The sequence below is a fragment of the Dasypus novemcinctus genome, chromosome X (assembly GCF_030445035.2).
Source record: "Dasypus novemcinctus isolate mDasNov1 chromosome X, mDasNov1.1.hap2, whole genome shotgun sequence".
Classification (NCBI taxonomy): Eukaryota; Metazoa; Chordata; class Mammalia; order Cingulata; family Dasypodidae; genus Dasypus; species Dasypus novemcinctus.
The window spans coordinates 68,666,061-68,683,824 of NC_080704.1; the positions used below are offsets into that span (position 1 = coordinate 68,666,061).

The 17,764-nt window shown below is 38.4% G+C and overlaps 1 protein-coding gene across 1 annotated transcript in view; it reads left to right on the forward strand.

Moving 5' to 3' along the window:
- Window positions 1-214: 214 nt before the first annotated feature.
- MTMR8 (myotubularin related protein 8) overlaps window positions 215-17,764 on the forward strand; it is a 107,810-nt gene continuing 90,260 nt past the window's right edge. Inside the window, 3 exon segments of the mRNA XM_071212967.1 lie at window positions 215-268; window positions 6,703-6,831; window positions 7,998-8,132. Of these exon segments, the coding sequence (XP_071069068.1) occupies window positions 215-268; window positions 6,703-6,831; window positions 7,998-8,132 (318 nt within the window).

Consider the following 17,764-nt stretch of genomic DNA (forward strand, 5'->3'; position numbering starts at 1 on the left):
GAGAAACATTTCTTTTGAAAGAAGGAAATCTAGCCTTTATTTGTATTATTTAGTGATATTTAAGTTTCTCTCTTCATTACATTGTTTTCATGCCTCTCTTTCTTCTCCAGAATTCCCTGAAGATCTTTATGCTTTTCCTTATAGCCCAAAATCTTCCAAAGAGAAGAGGGAAAATGGATGGAAACTGATTAACCCAATATCAGACTTTGGCCTTATGCGAATACCTAACAGGTACTGGACCATAACAGACGCCAACAGAAACTATGAGGTAATTTTTTGTCATTGTTGTTATCCTTTTGGTGCTATGGGATATTGTTTAATTAAAACAGTAGAATAACTAGCAAACAAGATTTTAAAAAGGAGAAAAAATTGCTCATAATCTCTGCTTTTCACTTAACATTCATTCACCAAGCATTTATTAAGTACCTACTGTGCTGAAGGCACTAAGCTGGAGCTCTCATGATCTAGAGCATAGGGTGTTAAGGGAGCATAAATGATGGACATGATATTCATACTGGGAACCAGAAATAAGCTGATGGTTTGTGGAGTAGCCTAGAGAAGGAAATCTAGCCTTTATACAGAGGGGAGAAAGAAGGATGTAAGGAAGTGAAGCCAGATCATGCATGGCTTCATGGCCAAATTTAGGAACTTGAACATTATCCTGAAGGCAGTTGGGAGCCACTAGAGTGTTTAAAGCTGGAAAGGAACATGACTATATTTGTATTTTAAAGATAACTTTGGCCTCAGCATAGAAAATTGCTGTACTATAGCTAAGAATGCAAGAGAATGTGGTGAGAATTGAAGAAAACCTGAACAAAGGCAGTTACTGCAGGTGGAGAGGAGGGGATGGATTTAAAGGGCCTCCCTGACCTGTGTGGAGCTGGTCCATGTGCAGTGCTGATGCACACAAGGAGTGCCGTGCCATGCAGGGGTGTCCCCCATGTAGGGGAACCCCATGCGCAAAGAGTGCACCCCATAAGGAGAGCCACCCAGCAGGAAAAAAGTGAAGCCTGCCCAGGAATGGTGCTGCACACACACACACAGGAATGGTGCTGACAAAGCAAGATGACACAACAAAAAGAAACACAGATTCCCGGTGCTGCTGATAAGGATAGAAGTGGTCACAGAAAAACCCACAGCGAATGGACAGAGAGAGCAGACAACTTGGGGTGGGGGAGGGGAATAAATAAATAAATAAATAAAAATAAAGGATATTAGATAGTATAATTGAAATAACCTGGTGACAGTTTGATTGTGGCTGGCAGAAAGAAGATGTTTAATATGTATCACAGGTGTCTTGGTTTCTGGCTTAAGCCATCACATGGGTAGCAATTACATTAGCCAAGATAAGGAGCACAAGAAGAAAGACAGTGTCTTCAGTTTTAAACTTGAGTTCAAAGTATGAAAGAAGGTATCCAGGAGCTAATTAAATGGACATTTGGATCTGGATCTCACAAAAGAGGTCAGGATATATAGAGATTTGGGAGTATGTTGGAGGTCCCCAAGACCATCCCCCAGGTTCAGTGATTCACTAGGAGGACTCACAGAACTCAGCATATGGCTGTCCTCTGGGGTATGATTTATTACAGCAAATAGATACAAACTAAAATCAGCAAGGGAAAAAGTTCATGAGGCAAAATCCCAGAAGAAACCAGGCTCAAGCTTCCAGAGTTCTCTTCCAGTGGAGTCACAACTGGATACATTCAATTCCTCCATCACTGAATGATATGTGTGAAACATCTACCACGGAAGCTTATCAGAGACTCAGAGCCCAGAGCCTTTACTAGGGGCTGGTCATATAGACACCTTGCATGCAACAAAATTCCCTACTCCCAGAAGGAAAACAGTATTTTAGCACAAACCAGATTGTTCATACAGTTTAGATGCAGTGAGCAACTCTAATCATTTAGAGAATGCTGAGTACCCTCCTGAAATCCAAGTTCCCAAACACTAGCCCAGGGCCAACCTTTCAAGCAGGTCTTTTTTTCTTTAAACAAATCAATTTTATTGGAACATACTAATAAAGCATAAATCCATCCAAAGCTTATAGTCAATGATATTTGGTATAATCACATAATTGTACATTTGTTGCTTCAGTCATTACTAGACCATTTCCATTATTCCAATAATAATAATAATAAATGAAACTCATCACCCCTCAATCTCTTTATGCTTCCCCTGCTGTGTATAGCTGCTCTTCTGTTTCTGTCTTTCTGGTTTATTTGTATTTATATTTTGTAAAAACAATCTTATATATGCAATATTATCCACATTCATATTTCACATGAGTTTTCACTATGTGATGCATTCCCATGTTACATTTTCTGGTGACCTGTTTTCTAATTATTAGATCCATGAGTTTACACAATGTATTTAGTTCATAATTGTGCAGTTATACAGTATTTGTCCTTTTGTGTCTGGCTTGTTTCATTCAACATAATGTCCTCCATGTTCATCATGTTGTCACATGATTCATAACTTCATTTCTTCTTAAAGCTGCATAATATTCCATTGTGTGTATACTCTGTGGTTTGTTTATCTGTTCATTGGTTTTTGGACACCAGAGTTATTTCCATCTTTTGGCAATTGTGAATAATGCTGCTATAAACATCAGTGTGCAGGTATCTGTTCATGTCACTGCTTTCAGTTCTTCTGTGTATATACCTACTAGTGGTATTGCTGGGTCACATGGCAAGTAAATATTCAACTTTCTTAGGAACTGCCAAACAACCATCCACAGTGGCGGTACTATTCTATATTCCCACCAACAATGAATAAGCGTTCCTATCTCTCCACATCCTCTCCAACACTTGAAGTTTACCGACTTTTTCATAGTGGCCATTTCATTAAGTGTAAAATCATATCTCCTTGTAGTTTTGATTTGTATTTCCCTAATTGCTAGTGATGTTGAACCTTTTTTTGTGTGTTTTTTTCAGCATTTGTATTTCTTCTTTGGACAACTGTCTATTCAATTCTTTTGCCCATTTTTAAATTGAGGAGATCCCATTTATCTATTTTTTCTTTTGTTGCTCATGGTTTGCGTGCAAGGTTTAAGAAACTACCACCTACTACATGATCCTGGAGATATTTTCCTACATTTTCTTCTAGGAGTTTTATGGTTGTTCATTTTATATTTAAATCCTTGATCCATTTTGAGTTATTATTTGTATAAGGTGTGAGATAGGGGTCCTGTTTCTTTCCTTCAGATATGGATATCCAGTTCTCCCAGCACCATTTGTTGAATAGACTCTGCTGGTCCAGCTGGGAGTGCTTGATAGCCAGGTCAAAAATCACCGGACTGTAGATGTGAATGTCTAAGTTCTTGATTAGGTTCATTTGGTTATCTATCTGTCTTTATGCCAGTACCATGCTGTTTTTGCCACTGAAGCTAAGTAATATGCTTTAAAGTCAGGAAGTGAGAGTCCTCAAATGTTGTTCTTATTTAAGACATTTTTGACTCTTCGGGGCCCCTTATCCTTCCAAATAAATTTGATAATTGGCTTTTCCAGTTCTGAAAAAAAGGCGGTTGGGATTTTGGGGGGGATTATGTTGAATCTATAAATCAGTTTGGGTAGAACTGATGTCTTAACCAATATTTGGTCTCCCTGTCCATGAACACAGAATGTCCTTCTATTTAAGTCTTCTTCAGTTTCTTTTATAATAGCAATGTTCTGTAGTTTTCTAAACACAGGTCCTCTTTATTTAAGTTTATCCCTAAATAGTTGATTCTTTTAGTTGCTGTTATAAATGGATTTTTTTTCTGATTTCCTTCTCAGATTGCTCATCACTAAAGTATAGAAATGCTATTTATTTTTGCATATTGTGTATCCTGCCACTTTGCTGAACTCATTTATTAGTTGTAGTAACTTTGTTGTGAATTTTTCAGGATTTTCTAGATATAGGGTCATATCATCTGTGAATAGTGAAAGTTTTACTTCTTCATTTCCTATTTGGGTACCTTTTATTTCTTTATCTAGTCTAATTGCTCTAGCTAGAACTTTTAGCACAATATTGAATAACAGTGGTGACAGTGGGGGTCCTTGTCTTGTTACTGAGCTCAGTGGGAAAGCTTTCAGTCTTTCATCATTTAGTACAATGCTAGCTGTAGGTTTTTCATATAATGCATTTAACCATATTGAGAAAACTTCATTCTATTCCTACTTTTGGAATGTTTTTATTAATAAAGGGTGCCATATTTTATCAAATGCCTTATTCTGCATCAATTGAGAGGATCATGTGATTTTTCTTCTTCAATTTGTTAATATGGTTTATTACACTAATTGATTTTCTTGTGTTGACTCAGTCTTGCATACCTTGCATAATACCTACTTGATCATGGTGTTTAATTGTTTTAATCTGCTTTTGGGTTCAGTTTACAAGTATTTTGTTGAGCATTTTTAATCTATATTCATTAGATATATTGGTCTGTAATTTTCTTTTTTTGCAGGATCTTTGGTTTTGTTAGGGTGATATGGGTTTCATAAAATGAGTTTGGTAGCATTCTTTCCTCTTCAACTCTTTGGAAGATCCTGAGCAAGAATGGTATTAGATTATCTTTGAATGATTGGTAGAATTCATCTGTGAAGCCATCTAGTCCTAGGCTTTTCATCTTTGGGAGCTTTTTTTAACCTAATTAATTTTTTATTTTATTTATCTCCCCCCCTTGAGGCTTGCTTGCTGTCTGCTCTTTGTGTCCATTCCCTGCGCATTTTTCTGTGTCTGCTTGACTCACTTTTGTTGCATCATCTTGCTGTGCCACCTTTCCATGGGCATGTGCTGTCAGCTCTCTGCAGGCGTGGGCCAGCTTGCCTTCACAAGGAGGCCCTGGGATGCAAACCCAGGGCCTCCCATATGGTAGACGGGAGCCCAATCAATTGAGCCACAGCTGCTTCCCTTTGGGAGCTTTTGATGACTGTTTCAACCTCTTCATTTGTGATTGGTTTGTTGAGGTCTTATATTTCTTCTTGGGTCAGTATAGGTGGCTGAAGTGTTTCTAGGAATTTATCCATTCTGTATACATTGTCTAGTTTTTGGGCATATAGTTGTTTATAATATCCTCTTATGAGCTCTCTTATTTCTGTGGGGTCAGTGGTATTGTCCCCCCTCGGATTTCTGATTTTATTTATTTGTGTCTTCTCACTTGTTTTCTTTGTCATTCTAGCTCAAGGTTTGTCAATTTTGTTGATTTTCTTAAAGAACTAACTTTTGGTTTTGTTGATTCTATTGTTTCTTTGTTCTCAATTTCATTTATTTCTGCTCTAATCTTCATTATCTCTTTCCTTCTTGGTTTGGGATTAGTTTGCTGTTCTTCTCTTTCCTCCAGGTGTAGGGTTAGATCTTCAATTTTATCTTCTTTTTTAATGTAAGCATTGAGGGTCAAGGAGATCTTTTAAACTATAGCAGTCAGACCTGCTATGTTAATTATTTTCTGTACAGGGTGTTTAAGTGCTATCACTGAATGTTGTATCATTAGGTTATTTCCTGCTTCTTACCACCAAAATAAAACAGTAATTGTAATGGCTTTCTGGAAACACAGCTTTGAATATACTATGTATGAGGATTCTTGAGAAGTTACTTAGCCAGGACATTTTGTAAGGTGGCTTTTTAGGGTTATGTGTGACAGGAATAAATAGAGATGGACTAGATCCTCTTTACTTCTAGTATGTGTCTAAGTTCCCTGAATGAGGTCTGAAATATCCATATTTAACCCTTGAATGAATGTGGCCTTCTGTGCTGAAAGGGAGGCTCCATGGTCTCTCTTTTTATTATTGGCTTCTCCAAAGTCTAAGTCCAGGTAAGATGGAATGGTAGAGAAGTTTTCCTCTTCCTAATGGTCTGCATTTTGGGGACATTAATTTTAATGAGTTTCATGGAGCATTCTTGATCTGACACACTTTTAACTTTTGCCTGTTCATTTATTTTATTTTATTTTTTGATCTATTGTCAAATGTTTGAGGATATTCTTTTCTTAGGGGAATGGGTAGTGTTAATTTTGTAATTTCACATTTGTGATTGTGACATTATAATATTTTGTTGCTCTCTCTGGAGTGATTTATTTTGGTAACCATTAAAATATGATAAATTAGGGAAAATTTTTGTCTTTTTAAATTAGGCCAGTAAAAAGAATTTATTTGGTAGATTGGAGAAAGAACAGAGCTTGGTGAGAGATGGGAAAGAAAGATGGAAGTATACACCAAGATTTGGTGTGGGATCCTCTAGGCAGAGAGAGCCCATCTTTTTATAGAGTAAGTCACATGTAAAATATCAACAGCTCTACCACCACTTTTGCAACTAATAGAGCATACTAGGAACCCAGTATGCAGTTGAAGAAAGAATCATATTTCCTCCTTCTCCACCTGTTGCCCTTCCATTTGAGTTGATCTTAATTTACTTGTTTACAGAATACATTGTTTTCTCTCATATGCAAATGTAGGAATTTCAGGGAAGGATTGTATGTGTATTTCTACCTATAATTTTAGTTATTCGAAAGGTGAAGTTTGTTTTTGTGTCTCACTATCTTTTCTAGAAAATAATAGCATGCTTGGAAAAAACTTTTATACAAAGGATATTTTGTTTCTATTTCTGAAGAATGGATGATTTTGCATGATAAAAAACAGATGGCTAATACTTAAATGATTGCTATTTCAACTTGTTGATAGTAAGTGGAAAATGTAAAAAAAAATTGAATTTATGTTCTTTTAGATATACAGTACATAGCCTCCTGAAATAGTGGTTCCTAAATCTGTTATTTTGGGAATGGTGGTTGGAAGTTCAAAGTTCAGAAGTAAAGAATGGTTCCCTGTGCTCTCCTACCTCTACAAAGAGAACAATGTGAGTTGAGAAAACTTTTCTCATGAGAAGTAAACTTGGCTCTAGAAGACCTATGTTTAAGCCTCACCACTGCCACTTACTAAATGTGAGACCTTGGACAAGTTAGTTAACCTATCAGAAGGAAAAAAAACACAAATATATCTACTTTGTAAATTGTAAAATGCTGTGCAGATGTTCAGTAGCATTTTTACTGTCTTCATTTATTTTTTTTTTCTCTCGTTTCCAGTTGGGTGGGAACTTTTGGAATGAAAGGGAATTAGTCATATGAGAGGGGATTTGGAGACTGTAGCCTTCTCTTAAAACACAGATGTCCTTGATTGTTTCTCATTCTTTTTCAAATAATTTGGAGTTACAGGAAGAAAGCAGTAGACTCCTCTGTGTTTCGAGGCCCCTTCCACAGGAAATGATAATATTTCTTGTTTCTTGTGGTCACTGTGGTTCTGGGTTAGACAAAATATACAAGTTCTCAAGTGGGGAACTATTCAAGTGCTAAAGAGTAATACAAGTGGGTGTCCTTGTATCAAACTATCAAAGTAAGCAGACTCCGTAAAGTGTAATGAAATTCATAAACTAATCATTGTCAGAAATGCCTGTTAAAAAGCTATGTTTTTGTTGTTGTATTTTTAACTTGAAATGGCTTGAAACAAATCAACCCTCTGATTTGGTTTCAACTCCCAAAATGGGTGAACCCTGTTCTCTCCTTAATGCACTCTACATCCTTGCTCTAATTTGAATTCTGCTGCCACTGCAAACCTGTTTTATATGGATGATATTCCTGGGACTTTAAAAAGTGTGACAGTGTCAGAAAATTACTAGCCCAAGCCTAATGTGTATTGAGAATAAAGTTTTATTATGGAAACAATCCAGATATGATTTTTGTTGTTGTTGTCTGATTTGCCAAGACTGGGCTAAGAATCAGAGTGACAGAGAAGAAAAAACACTGCTCTGAGCAACAGTATATAATAACACAGCCTGCATGCCTGGAGAGGGCATGAGGCTAGGCCCAATGCCAGTGAAATTGCTGAAGTTCAGAAACACATCCCTATGATTTGGGCACAATCCTGAGTTAGCTCTTCCTGTCTTTCCTCCCATAAAACCTGGGGTCAGGGAGGGTTTTTGACCACTTGTGGATATGACCACTCAACTGGCCCAATTTTTCCTTTCAGGCTGCTACTTGCCACTATAGCCAACCTCTGTCTGGATTCTACACTCACTGCATAGATGACAAGCTCTTGTTAGAGGTCATTGGCCAATCTAACCCAGGGAGCCAGTTTATGTATGTTGTTGACAGAAGACCAAAGGTCTCTCAGTGGACCTCTTTGAAATTCTCACCTAACTTACCTTGCATTGGGTTTGTAATCTTCCCACATATATATATATATTTGGAATGAAAGACATAAACTATCTTTATTATTTTTTAAATTGATTTTGTAAAAATATTACATTAAAAAAATATGAGGTCCCATTCAACCCCACCACCCCCACCCCACCACTCCCCCCCAACAACATTCACTCCCATCATGATGACACATCCATTGCATTTGGTAAGTACATCTCTGGGAATCTCTGCACCTCATGGTCAATGGTCCACATCATGGCCCATACTCTTCCACATTCCATCCAGTGGGCCCTGAGAGGATTTACAATATCTGATGATTGCCCCTGAAGCACCATCCAGGGTAACTCTAAGTCCCAAAGGCGCCTCCACATCTCATCTCTTCCTTCCATTCCCCATACCCATCAGCCACCATGTCCACTTTTCCCATTCCAATGCCACCTTTTCTCTGTGGACCTTGGATTGGTTGTGTCCGTTGCACCTCTCTGTCATGAGGAGGCTCAGATTCCACATGGATACTGGATGTAATCCTCCTGCTTTCAGTTGTAGGCACTCTAAGCTCCGTGGTGTGGTGGTTGTCCTTCTTCAACTCCATCTTAGCTGAGTGAGGTGAGTCCAATAAATCAGATTGTAGGAGCCGAAGTCTGTTGAGGCTCAGGTCCTGGCTATCATATTGTCAGACCATAGATTCAAATCCCCTAAATATATCTTCAACCCCAACACCAACTACAATTCCAGTAAAGTAGCATGAAAGTCTTGTGAAAAGGATCCCATCTGAGTCTGATTTCATTACGCAGAAACACCAGCTCCAAAGAAGGGCCATCTGATATGGCAGGGAACCCCATCTGCCATGACCATAGAACCCGTTGGTCTCTTTAGCCCTCAAGGGAACAAATACCTGGGGTTGTTATCTACTTTATCTGTCTCTTAGACTCTGCTCAGTTGTGCATAAGGGCAATCCTTCTGACAGCCTCCAGACTCTTTTTTAGAGACTCGTAGTCATATAAACTCATTTCTCCTTTCCATTTCCCCCTTACATTACGTCAAACAGCATTTTAAAGTCATGTTATTATATGTAGACAGGGATATTCTGCTGATCTGCATTGAACCTTCAATTCAAGGTCATTTTCCAGTTGCATCATCAGTTGGTACTTGGTAGTGATCCCTCGGTGCCAGGGAGGCTCATCTCCGGGTGTCATGTCCCACTCTGGGCGAAAGGCATTGCATTTACATGCTGAGTTTGGCTTCGAGACTGGCCACATTTGAGTAACATGAAGGCTGTCAGGAGGAAATTCCCAGACACAGTGCTGCTCTAGGCCTTGTTCTTATTTCAGGCATATAGGCTCACAAGCATAGTCATTAGTATCATGCTCTCACTGTTGGACCCTCATTCCTTCCTGGTCCTTACCGTTGCTGCTCCCCTAGGGACCACGACAGAGCACCCCCCGACAGGAACCCAGTACCCCCACAGCTATAGTTTTTAATTGTTGCCACTATGAGTATATCCAAACATTACCATGCACCCTGGACATATGCTCTGTATAGCTCCCTGTCAGCCATATATCACCTGTCAATAGTGTCCTATACCAGTATTCCTCCGCTGCCATTGTTGAACCACTCTGTGATCCAAAACTTCCTGAAAATTGAAGCCCCATATAATGTCAGGATCCCTTACTAGGGCATATAGCGAAGGGTTTAAAGGTTAGATATAGAATACATGTTCACTTGGAAAAATTCTACATCCTATCTTTTTCTTTTTTTTTCCCTAATTATTGAACTTCTCTTCACAAGAGCCCTAGACCACAGTAACTCATATATACAATATACAGAACTCCCACACATCTACCATAAAACGTTTGCCCTTCCACAGCGATATTCTTATAACTTATTCATACCATGTTTACTTAAAGTGATGTATAGACTCTGAGACAAGAGCTTTCAAACAAGGTGACATCTGTGCTTACATTGTGGTCCATACTTTAGGATATACAGTTTTCTAAATTTTTAGTTATCCTATGATTTACATTATGGTTTACATTATTAGTCTGTCATCCCCTATATGTTTATGGTGTAATATTACATGTTTTACATCCATCCTTGTGTACTCTCACGAAACTCCTCTCTTACCCCACATTTACTTTGGTTCCACACATTTAACATCCATTTTCCCATTCCCTTGGTGCCCACAGTGTCAGCCAACCTCCATTTCCTGAGGAGCCATGTCCAGAGACACTTGCAACAGTGTTCAGGGCCCAACTTGCTCAACTGCCGCAATGCCCTGGGAGCCACCCTTTCTCTCCAAAGATAAGGTTCCCTCTATTTGATGGCATTAGTCCTCCCCAGGATGTGGGTCCACCCCCACTCTCACTACTTGGGTCTCTACCCGATGGTACCACCCTCTCTGGCAAAATGAGCATTCAGATATTCCCCAGGAGCCCGTCCCGCATCAAACCATCCCCTCCTAGCATCCTAAACAGGAAACCCTCCTAATTATATTTTGATACGATTTTCTCAGCATTTTACTCTCAACCAACACCTGACACTCTCCTATGTTCGTATGCTACCCCTCCCTCCCCCCACTTTTTGGGCAATATTACCCATCCGCCCATCCCCAGGCCCCATCAAACCCACAAAGCCCCACCCAAAGACAACCCCTTGCCCCCATTTTATCTCTTCTTTGTGTTCATACTTACCGCCAGCTCATCATAAATTCCACCCCTGCAGACGTCGGCTCACATCCTTCCTCCACCGCCCGATTTCCTGTAAGCCTATCGTTCAGTCTGTACCTCTCTGAGGCAGCTTTCTTATTTCATATCATTGAGGTCATGTAGTATTTGTCCTTCAATGCCCGGGTTGCTTCACTCAACATAAGGTCTCAAGATTCATCCATGTTATCACCTGTGTTTGTAGTGTATTTGTTCTTACAGCCGAGTAGTATTCCATTGTGTGTATATACTACATTTTATTGATCCACTCATCTGTTGATGGGCATTTGGGTTGATTCCAACTTTTGGTGATAGTGAACAATGCTGCTATGAACATTGGTGTACATATATCGGTTTGTGTCCTTGTTTTCAGTTCTGCTGGTATTGCTGGGTCATATGGCAAATCTATAGTTAGTTTTTTGAGAAACCGCCAAACTGTCCTCCAGAATGGTTGGATCCTTCTGCATTCCCACCAGCAGTGGATGAGTGTTCCTCTTTCTTCACATCCTCTCCAACATTTGTATTCTTCTGTTTTTTTCATAGCTGCCAATCTTATGGGAGTAAGATGGTATCTCATTGTAGTTTTGATTTGCAATTCCCTGATAGCTAGAGATTTGGAGCATTTTTTCATGTGCTTTTTAGCCATTTGTATTTCTTCTTTGGAGAAGTGTCTGTTTAAATCTTTTTCCCATTTTTTAAATGGATTGTTTATCTTTTTGTTTTCAAGATATAGGATTTATTTATATATGCAAGTTATAAGTTTCTTATCAGATATATGGTTGCCAAATACTTTCTCCCACTGTGTGGGCTCCCTTTTTACTTTCTTGACAAACTCCTTTGAGGTGCAGAAGGCTTTAATTTTGAGGAAGTCCCATTTATCTATTAGCTCTTTTGCTGCTTGTGCTTTTGGTGTGATTTTCATGAATCCATTTCCTATTAGAAGTTCCTGTAGGTGTTGCCCTACACTGCTTTCCAAGGTTTTTATGGTCTTGGCTCTTATATTTAGGTCTTTGATCCATCTTGAGTTGATCTTTGTATAAGGTGTGAGATGGTAATCCTCTTTCATTCTTCTACATATGGCTATCCAGTTCTCCAGGCACCATTTGTTGAATAGGCCATTCTTTCCCAGTTCAGAGGGTTTGGTGGCTTTATCGAATATTATATGGCTATATATGTGAGGTTCTATATCAGAGCTTTCAATTCAATTCCATTGGTCTGTGTGTCTCTCCTTATGCCAATACCATGCTGTTTTTACTACTGTAGCTTTGTAGTATGTTTTGAAGTCAGGTAGTGTGATTCCTGCAATTTCGTTTTTCTTTTTCAATATGTCTTTGGCTATTCGGGGCCTCTTTCCTTTCCAAATAAATTTCATAGTTAGTTTTTCTAGTTCCTTAAAGAAGGCTGTGTTGATTTTTATTGGGATTGCATTGAATATGTAGATCAGTTTTGGTAGGATAGACATCTTAATAATATTCAGTCTTCCTATCCATGAACAAGGAATATTCTTCCATTTATTTAGTTCTTCTTTGATTTCCTTGAACAGTCTTGTATAGTTCTCGGTGTATAAGTTTTTAACATCTTTGGTAAAATTTATTCCTAAGTATTTGATTTTTTTATTTGCTATTGTGAATGGTATTTGTTTCTTGATTTCCTCCTGATCTTGCTCATTATTGGTGTACAGAAATGCTACTGATTTTTGCGCATTGATCTTGTAACCTGCGACTTTACTAAACTCATTAATGAGTTCTAGAAGCTTTGCTGTAGATCTCTCAAGGTTTTCTATGTATAGGATCATGTCATCTGCAAATATTGAAATTTTGACTTCTTCCTTTCCAATTTGAATGCCTTTTATATCTGGTTTTTGCCTCAGTAGTCGAGCAAGTACTTCTAAGACAATGTTAAATAGAAGGGGAGACAATGGGCATCCTTGTCTTGTTCCTGAGTTTAGAGGGAAGGATTTTAGGATTTCTCCATTGTAAACAATGTTGGCTTTAGGTTTTTCATATATACTCTCTATCATGTTCAAGAAATTTCCTTGTATTCTGATCTTTTGGAGTGTTTTTATCAAGAAAGGGTGCTGTATTTTGTCAAATTCTTTTTCTGCATCTATAGATATAATCATGTGATTTTTTTCCTTCAATCTGTTTATATGGTGTATTACGTTGATTGATTTTCTTATGTTGAACCATCCTTGCATACCTGGGATGAATCCCACTTGGTCGTGGTGTATAATACGTTTAATGTGTTGTTGAATATGATTAGCAAGTATTTTGTTAAGTAATTTTGCGTCTAGGTTCATTAGAGAAATTGGTCTGTAATTTTCCTTTCCTGTGATGTCTTTGTTTGGCTTTGGTAGTAGGGTAATGTTGACATCATAGAAGGAGCTGGGCAATGTTCCTTCTATTTCGATTTTTTGTAATAGTTTCAGCAGGATTAGTGTTCGTTCTTTCCGGAAGGTTTTGTAGAATTCACCTGTGAAGCCGTCTGGCCCTGGGCTCTTCTTAGTTGGGAGATTTTTAATGACTGATTCTATCTCTCTGTTTGTGATTGGTTTGTTAAGATCATCAATTTCTTCTTTCGTCAATATGTGTTGCTTATTTGTTTCTAGGAATTTGTCCATTTCCTCTAAATTGTCATTTTTGTTGGAATATAGTTTTTCAAAGTATCCTCTTATGATAGTCTTTATTTCTGTGGGGTCAGTGTTGATATCACCTTTCTCATTTCTTATTTTGTGTATTTGCATCTTTTCTCTTTTTTTTCTTTGTTAGTCTCACTAAAGGTTTGTCAATTTTGTTGATCTTCTCAAAAAACCAGCTCTTGGTCTTGTTCATTTTTTCAAGTGCTTTCTTATTTTCTATTTCATTTAGTTCTGCTCTTATCTTTGTTATTTCCTTCCTTCTTCTTCCTGTTGGGTTACTTTGTTGTTGTTTTTCTAATTGCTTCAAATGTGCAGTTCTTCAATTTTTGCTCTTTCTTCTTTTTTGATATATGAATTTATGGCTATAAATTTCCCTCTCAGTACTGCTTTTGTTGCATGCCATAAATTTTGGTATGTTGTGTTATCATTAATATTTGTTTCAAGGTAGTCGTTCATTTCTTTTGAGAATTCCTCTTTGTCCCACTGTTTTTCTGAGAGTGTGCTGTTTAATTTCCAAATCTTGGTGTGAAATCTGGGTGTCTGTGCCTTGCAAATTTCCAGCTTGACTCAAATGTGGTCAGAGATTTTTTTTGTATGATTTCAATCTTTCTGAATTCATTCAGCCTTTCTTTGTGGCCTAGCATATGGTCTATCTTGGAGAATGATCCATGTGTGCTTTAGAAAAATGTATATCTTGCTGTTTTTGGGTGTAGTGATCTATATATGTCTATTAGATCTAGCTCCTCTAATATATTGTTCAAATTTTTTATTTCTTTAGTGATTCTCTTTTGACATGTTCTGTCCAAGGTAGATAGTGGTGTATTAAAATCCCACACTATAATTTTAGATGCATGTATTGTTTCACTTAGTTTTTCCAGCGTTTGCTTCATGTATTTAGAGGCACCTTTGTTAGGAGCATAAATATTTATGATTGTTCAATCTTGTTGACAGATTTTCCCTTTCACTAAAATGTAGTATCCTTCTTTGTCTCTCACAATTGTTTCGCATTTAAAGTCTATTTTGTCTGATATTAATATAGCTACTCCTGCCTTTTTTTGGTTATTGTTTGCTTGTATGATTTTTTTCCAGCCATTCACTTTCAATCTCCATGAATCTCTGGGTCTATGATGTGTCTCTTGTAGATGGCATATAGATGGGTCATATTTCCTTATCCAATGTCCCAGTCTGAATCTTTTGATAGGTGAGTTTAATCAATTGACATTCAGTGTTATTACTTTCAAGGAATTATTTGTGTTAGCCATATTTTGATTGGATTTGTGTTTGTCATATTTTGTTTGTATTTTTTTCCTTCTGTTTTTGTCTTTTTTTGTTGCTCTTATACTCTCCTCCAAATCTGCCTGTCCTGTTTTTTCCTTTCTTCCTGCAGAACTCCCTTTAGAATTTCTTGAAGGGGAGGTTTCTTGTTGGTATACTCTTTCAGTTTCTGTTTATCTGTGAATATTTTGAACTCTCCATCATGTTTGAATGGTAGTTTAGCTGGATAGAGTATTCTTGGTTGGAGATTTTTTTCCTTTAGTACCTTGACTATATCATATCACTACCTTCTTGCCTCCATGGTTTCAGATGAGAAATCAGCACTTAATCTTATGGAGCTTCCCTTGTATGTGATGGTTTTCTTTTGTCTTGCTGCTTTTAGAATTTTCTCTTTGTCTTGAGCATTGGATAATTTGACAAGTATATGTCTTGGGGTGGGCCTGTTGGGGTTTATGACTAATGGAGTGTGCTGTGCTTCTTGGATATGTATGTCTGTCTCTTTCAGTAGATTTGGGAAGTTTTCAGCCATTATTTCCTGCAACACTCCTTCTGACCCCTTTCCCTTCTCTTCTCCTTCTGGAATGCCTATAATATGTATGTGTGAGCGTTTTGCATTGTCATTCAGGTCCCTAAGTCCTAGCTGGATTTTTTCTGTCTTTTTATCAACCCCTTCTACTATCTGTTTGATTTCTGATGTATTGTCTTCCACGTCACTAATTCTCTGTTCTGCCTCTTCTAGTCTGCTGATATTTACTGCAAGTGTATTTTTGATTTCTTGAACTGTGGTGTTCATTCCCATCATATCTGTTATCTTTTTGCATATGTCTGCAATTTCCCCTCCAAATGTTCTCTTCACGTTGTTAACCTCTTTCTTTACTTCATCAAATTTGTCGGTGATAAATGTTCTGAGATCTTTCATTACTTGTGCGAAGTTCTGCTCCCCTTCCTGATTTTTAGTTTGTTGATTGGATTCAGCCTTGTTTTCCTGATTACTGGTTTGGTTTGTAGATTTTTGTTGCTGTCTTGTCATCATTTTATCTTGATGGGTTTAATCAGTTCCTTAGCTTCTTTGTCTAGTCTTGGAGATTAATTAGCTGTTGTTTTTGCATAAGTGTTATATCTTCTCTTTGTCACTTTGTTCTTCTTATTCTAATTCCTTGTTGCTGGTTAAGTTCACTTTAAAGGAAAGTATTAGTGCCAGGGAAAAGCAATTGTGTAAACAAGGAAAAAGTGTAAATCAGTATTGGTGATATATGTTAACAAAGCAAGAATATGAGATCTGGGAGGATTGAGGTTAGATTCATGTAAATTGTGTAGATTTATAGCAGTAGTTAGAGTACCTATTATGAGGTAGATGACTGAATATGGGAGGAATATGGTATGAGCTAAAAAGCTATTGTTTTCATGAGAGAGGGAAAGAGAAAAGAAAGGTAATAGTTTCAAGAGTGGATAACAGACAGAAAACAAAACAAAGGTGTTAGAAATTAAGAGTTAGACACTTTGTGGATCAAAGAAAGGGGGTGGGAGGTGGAATATAGGAGAGACAGTAGATTATGGTGGATATCAAGATGTAGGGGAAAGGGGATAGTGTCGGTAGCCTAAATCGGTTCACACAGAAATGAGGCAGTGGAGGATGAGAAAATCCAGCAAATGTGAGGTTTTCCCTGCAGCACCTATTGTATAATTGAGTTAAAATAAAATAAGTAGAAAATGAGGAACAAGAGGGAGAGAGAAAACAGAAAAAGAGAAAAAAAAGAAAGAAAGAAGACAAGAAAGGAAGAAAGAAAAAGGTGGGAGGCAAAGGGTGGGGAACAGGTAGGGGAAAGAAAAAAACAGATATACACGAACCACAATTGCAACACCAACTACAACAACAACAACAACAAAAAGCCCTAAATAACTGAATTTAAAAAAGACTTTGGGGTATATGCTGGGAGAAAAGACTAGGGGATAATGCAATATTAGTAATCAGGACATTAAAAAATGTAAAAAAATAAGATAAAATGATAATAAAAACAAAACAGAATGAAATGATAAAGAAACAACGCAAAGGTTGAAGGCTAGGGCATTCAAGGACCTCAGATGGACCTCAGGGCATGATGGATTCAGGGGTGGAAAGCCTGAGATATTGAAGACTCAAGAGGTGTGAGTCTCTGGGGTGTGGGCCACCTGAGTTTAGGGGAGTCAGACCTGGCAACCTCAAATCTGGTCAATAGGAAGCCTGGGAGGCCCACAGTGTAACACAGCCCTCAGGGATCCCCGCAGCTGGGTGCCAGTCCTATGGGCAAAGTCAGATCCACAAACTCTATATTATGTCTGAACCCTGCAATTCACTTACTCACTAGGGTTTATTTATGTGAATATATCGTCAATTCAGCTTTTGGACAGCTCCCACCCTGTGATCCCACAAAAGGGCCACCTGAGGGCACCTCTACACCATGACCAATTTAATGATGCAGATCAGAAGTCCTGCCAGTGGGTGGGGCTCCAGTTGGAAACTCCAACAAAACCGGAGTTCCCAGCTTTGCAAAATATTCCCCAATTGGCTTCCAGACGTGTCCCCCTCCCTCACTGCAGCCTGTAACAACCTCCCAATTATGTCCCTTTATTGCCAACAATCTAATTCCATTGCAGATCGGCAGCCGGGCTTGTGGGGGCGGGGCTCCAGGCGGAAGTGCTATTACTTGTGTCCGCAATCAAAAATTCCCCCGTTTCACCACAAAACACCATCTGTCTCCCCAAATCGATCCGCAAAGGCGTCCCGTCCCATCAACCCCCCAACAGCCTGCCCAGGACTCACGAATTCCCCAGCACCACAGAGCCACCAAAAAGCAGGCCGCAGCACCGGTACTGTGGCTCCACCCACCCCCAAGGAGGGGGCAACCCATGTGCAGGTCTCACCTCCGGGCAATAGAACCCAAATTATATCTTATAGACCAATCCTCTCCATTACCTTCCCACCAAATCGATGTCCAGACA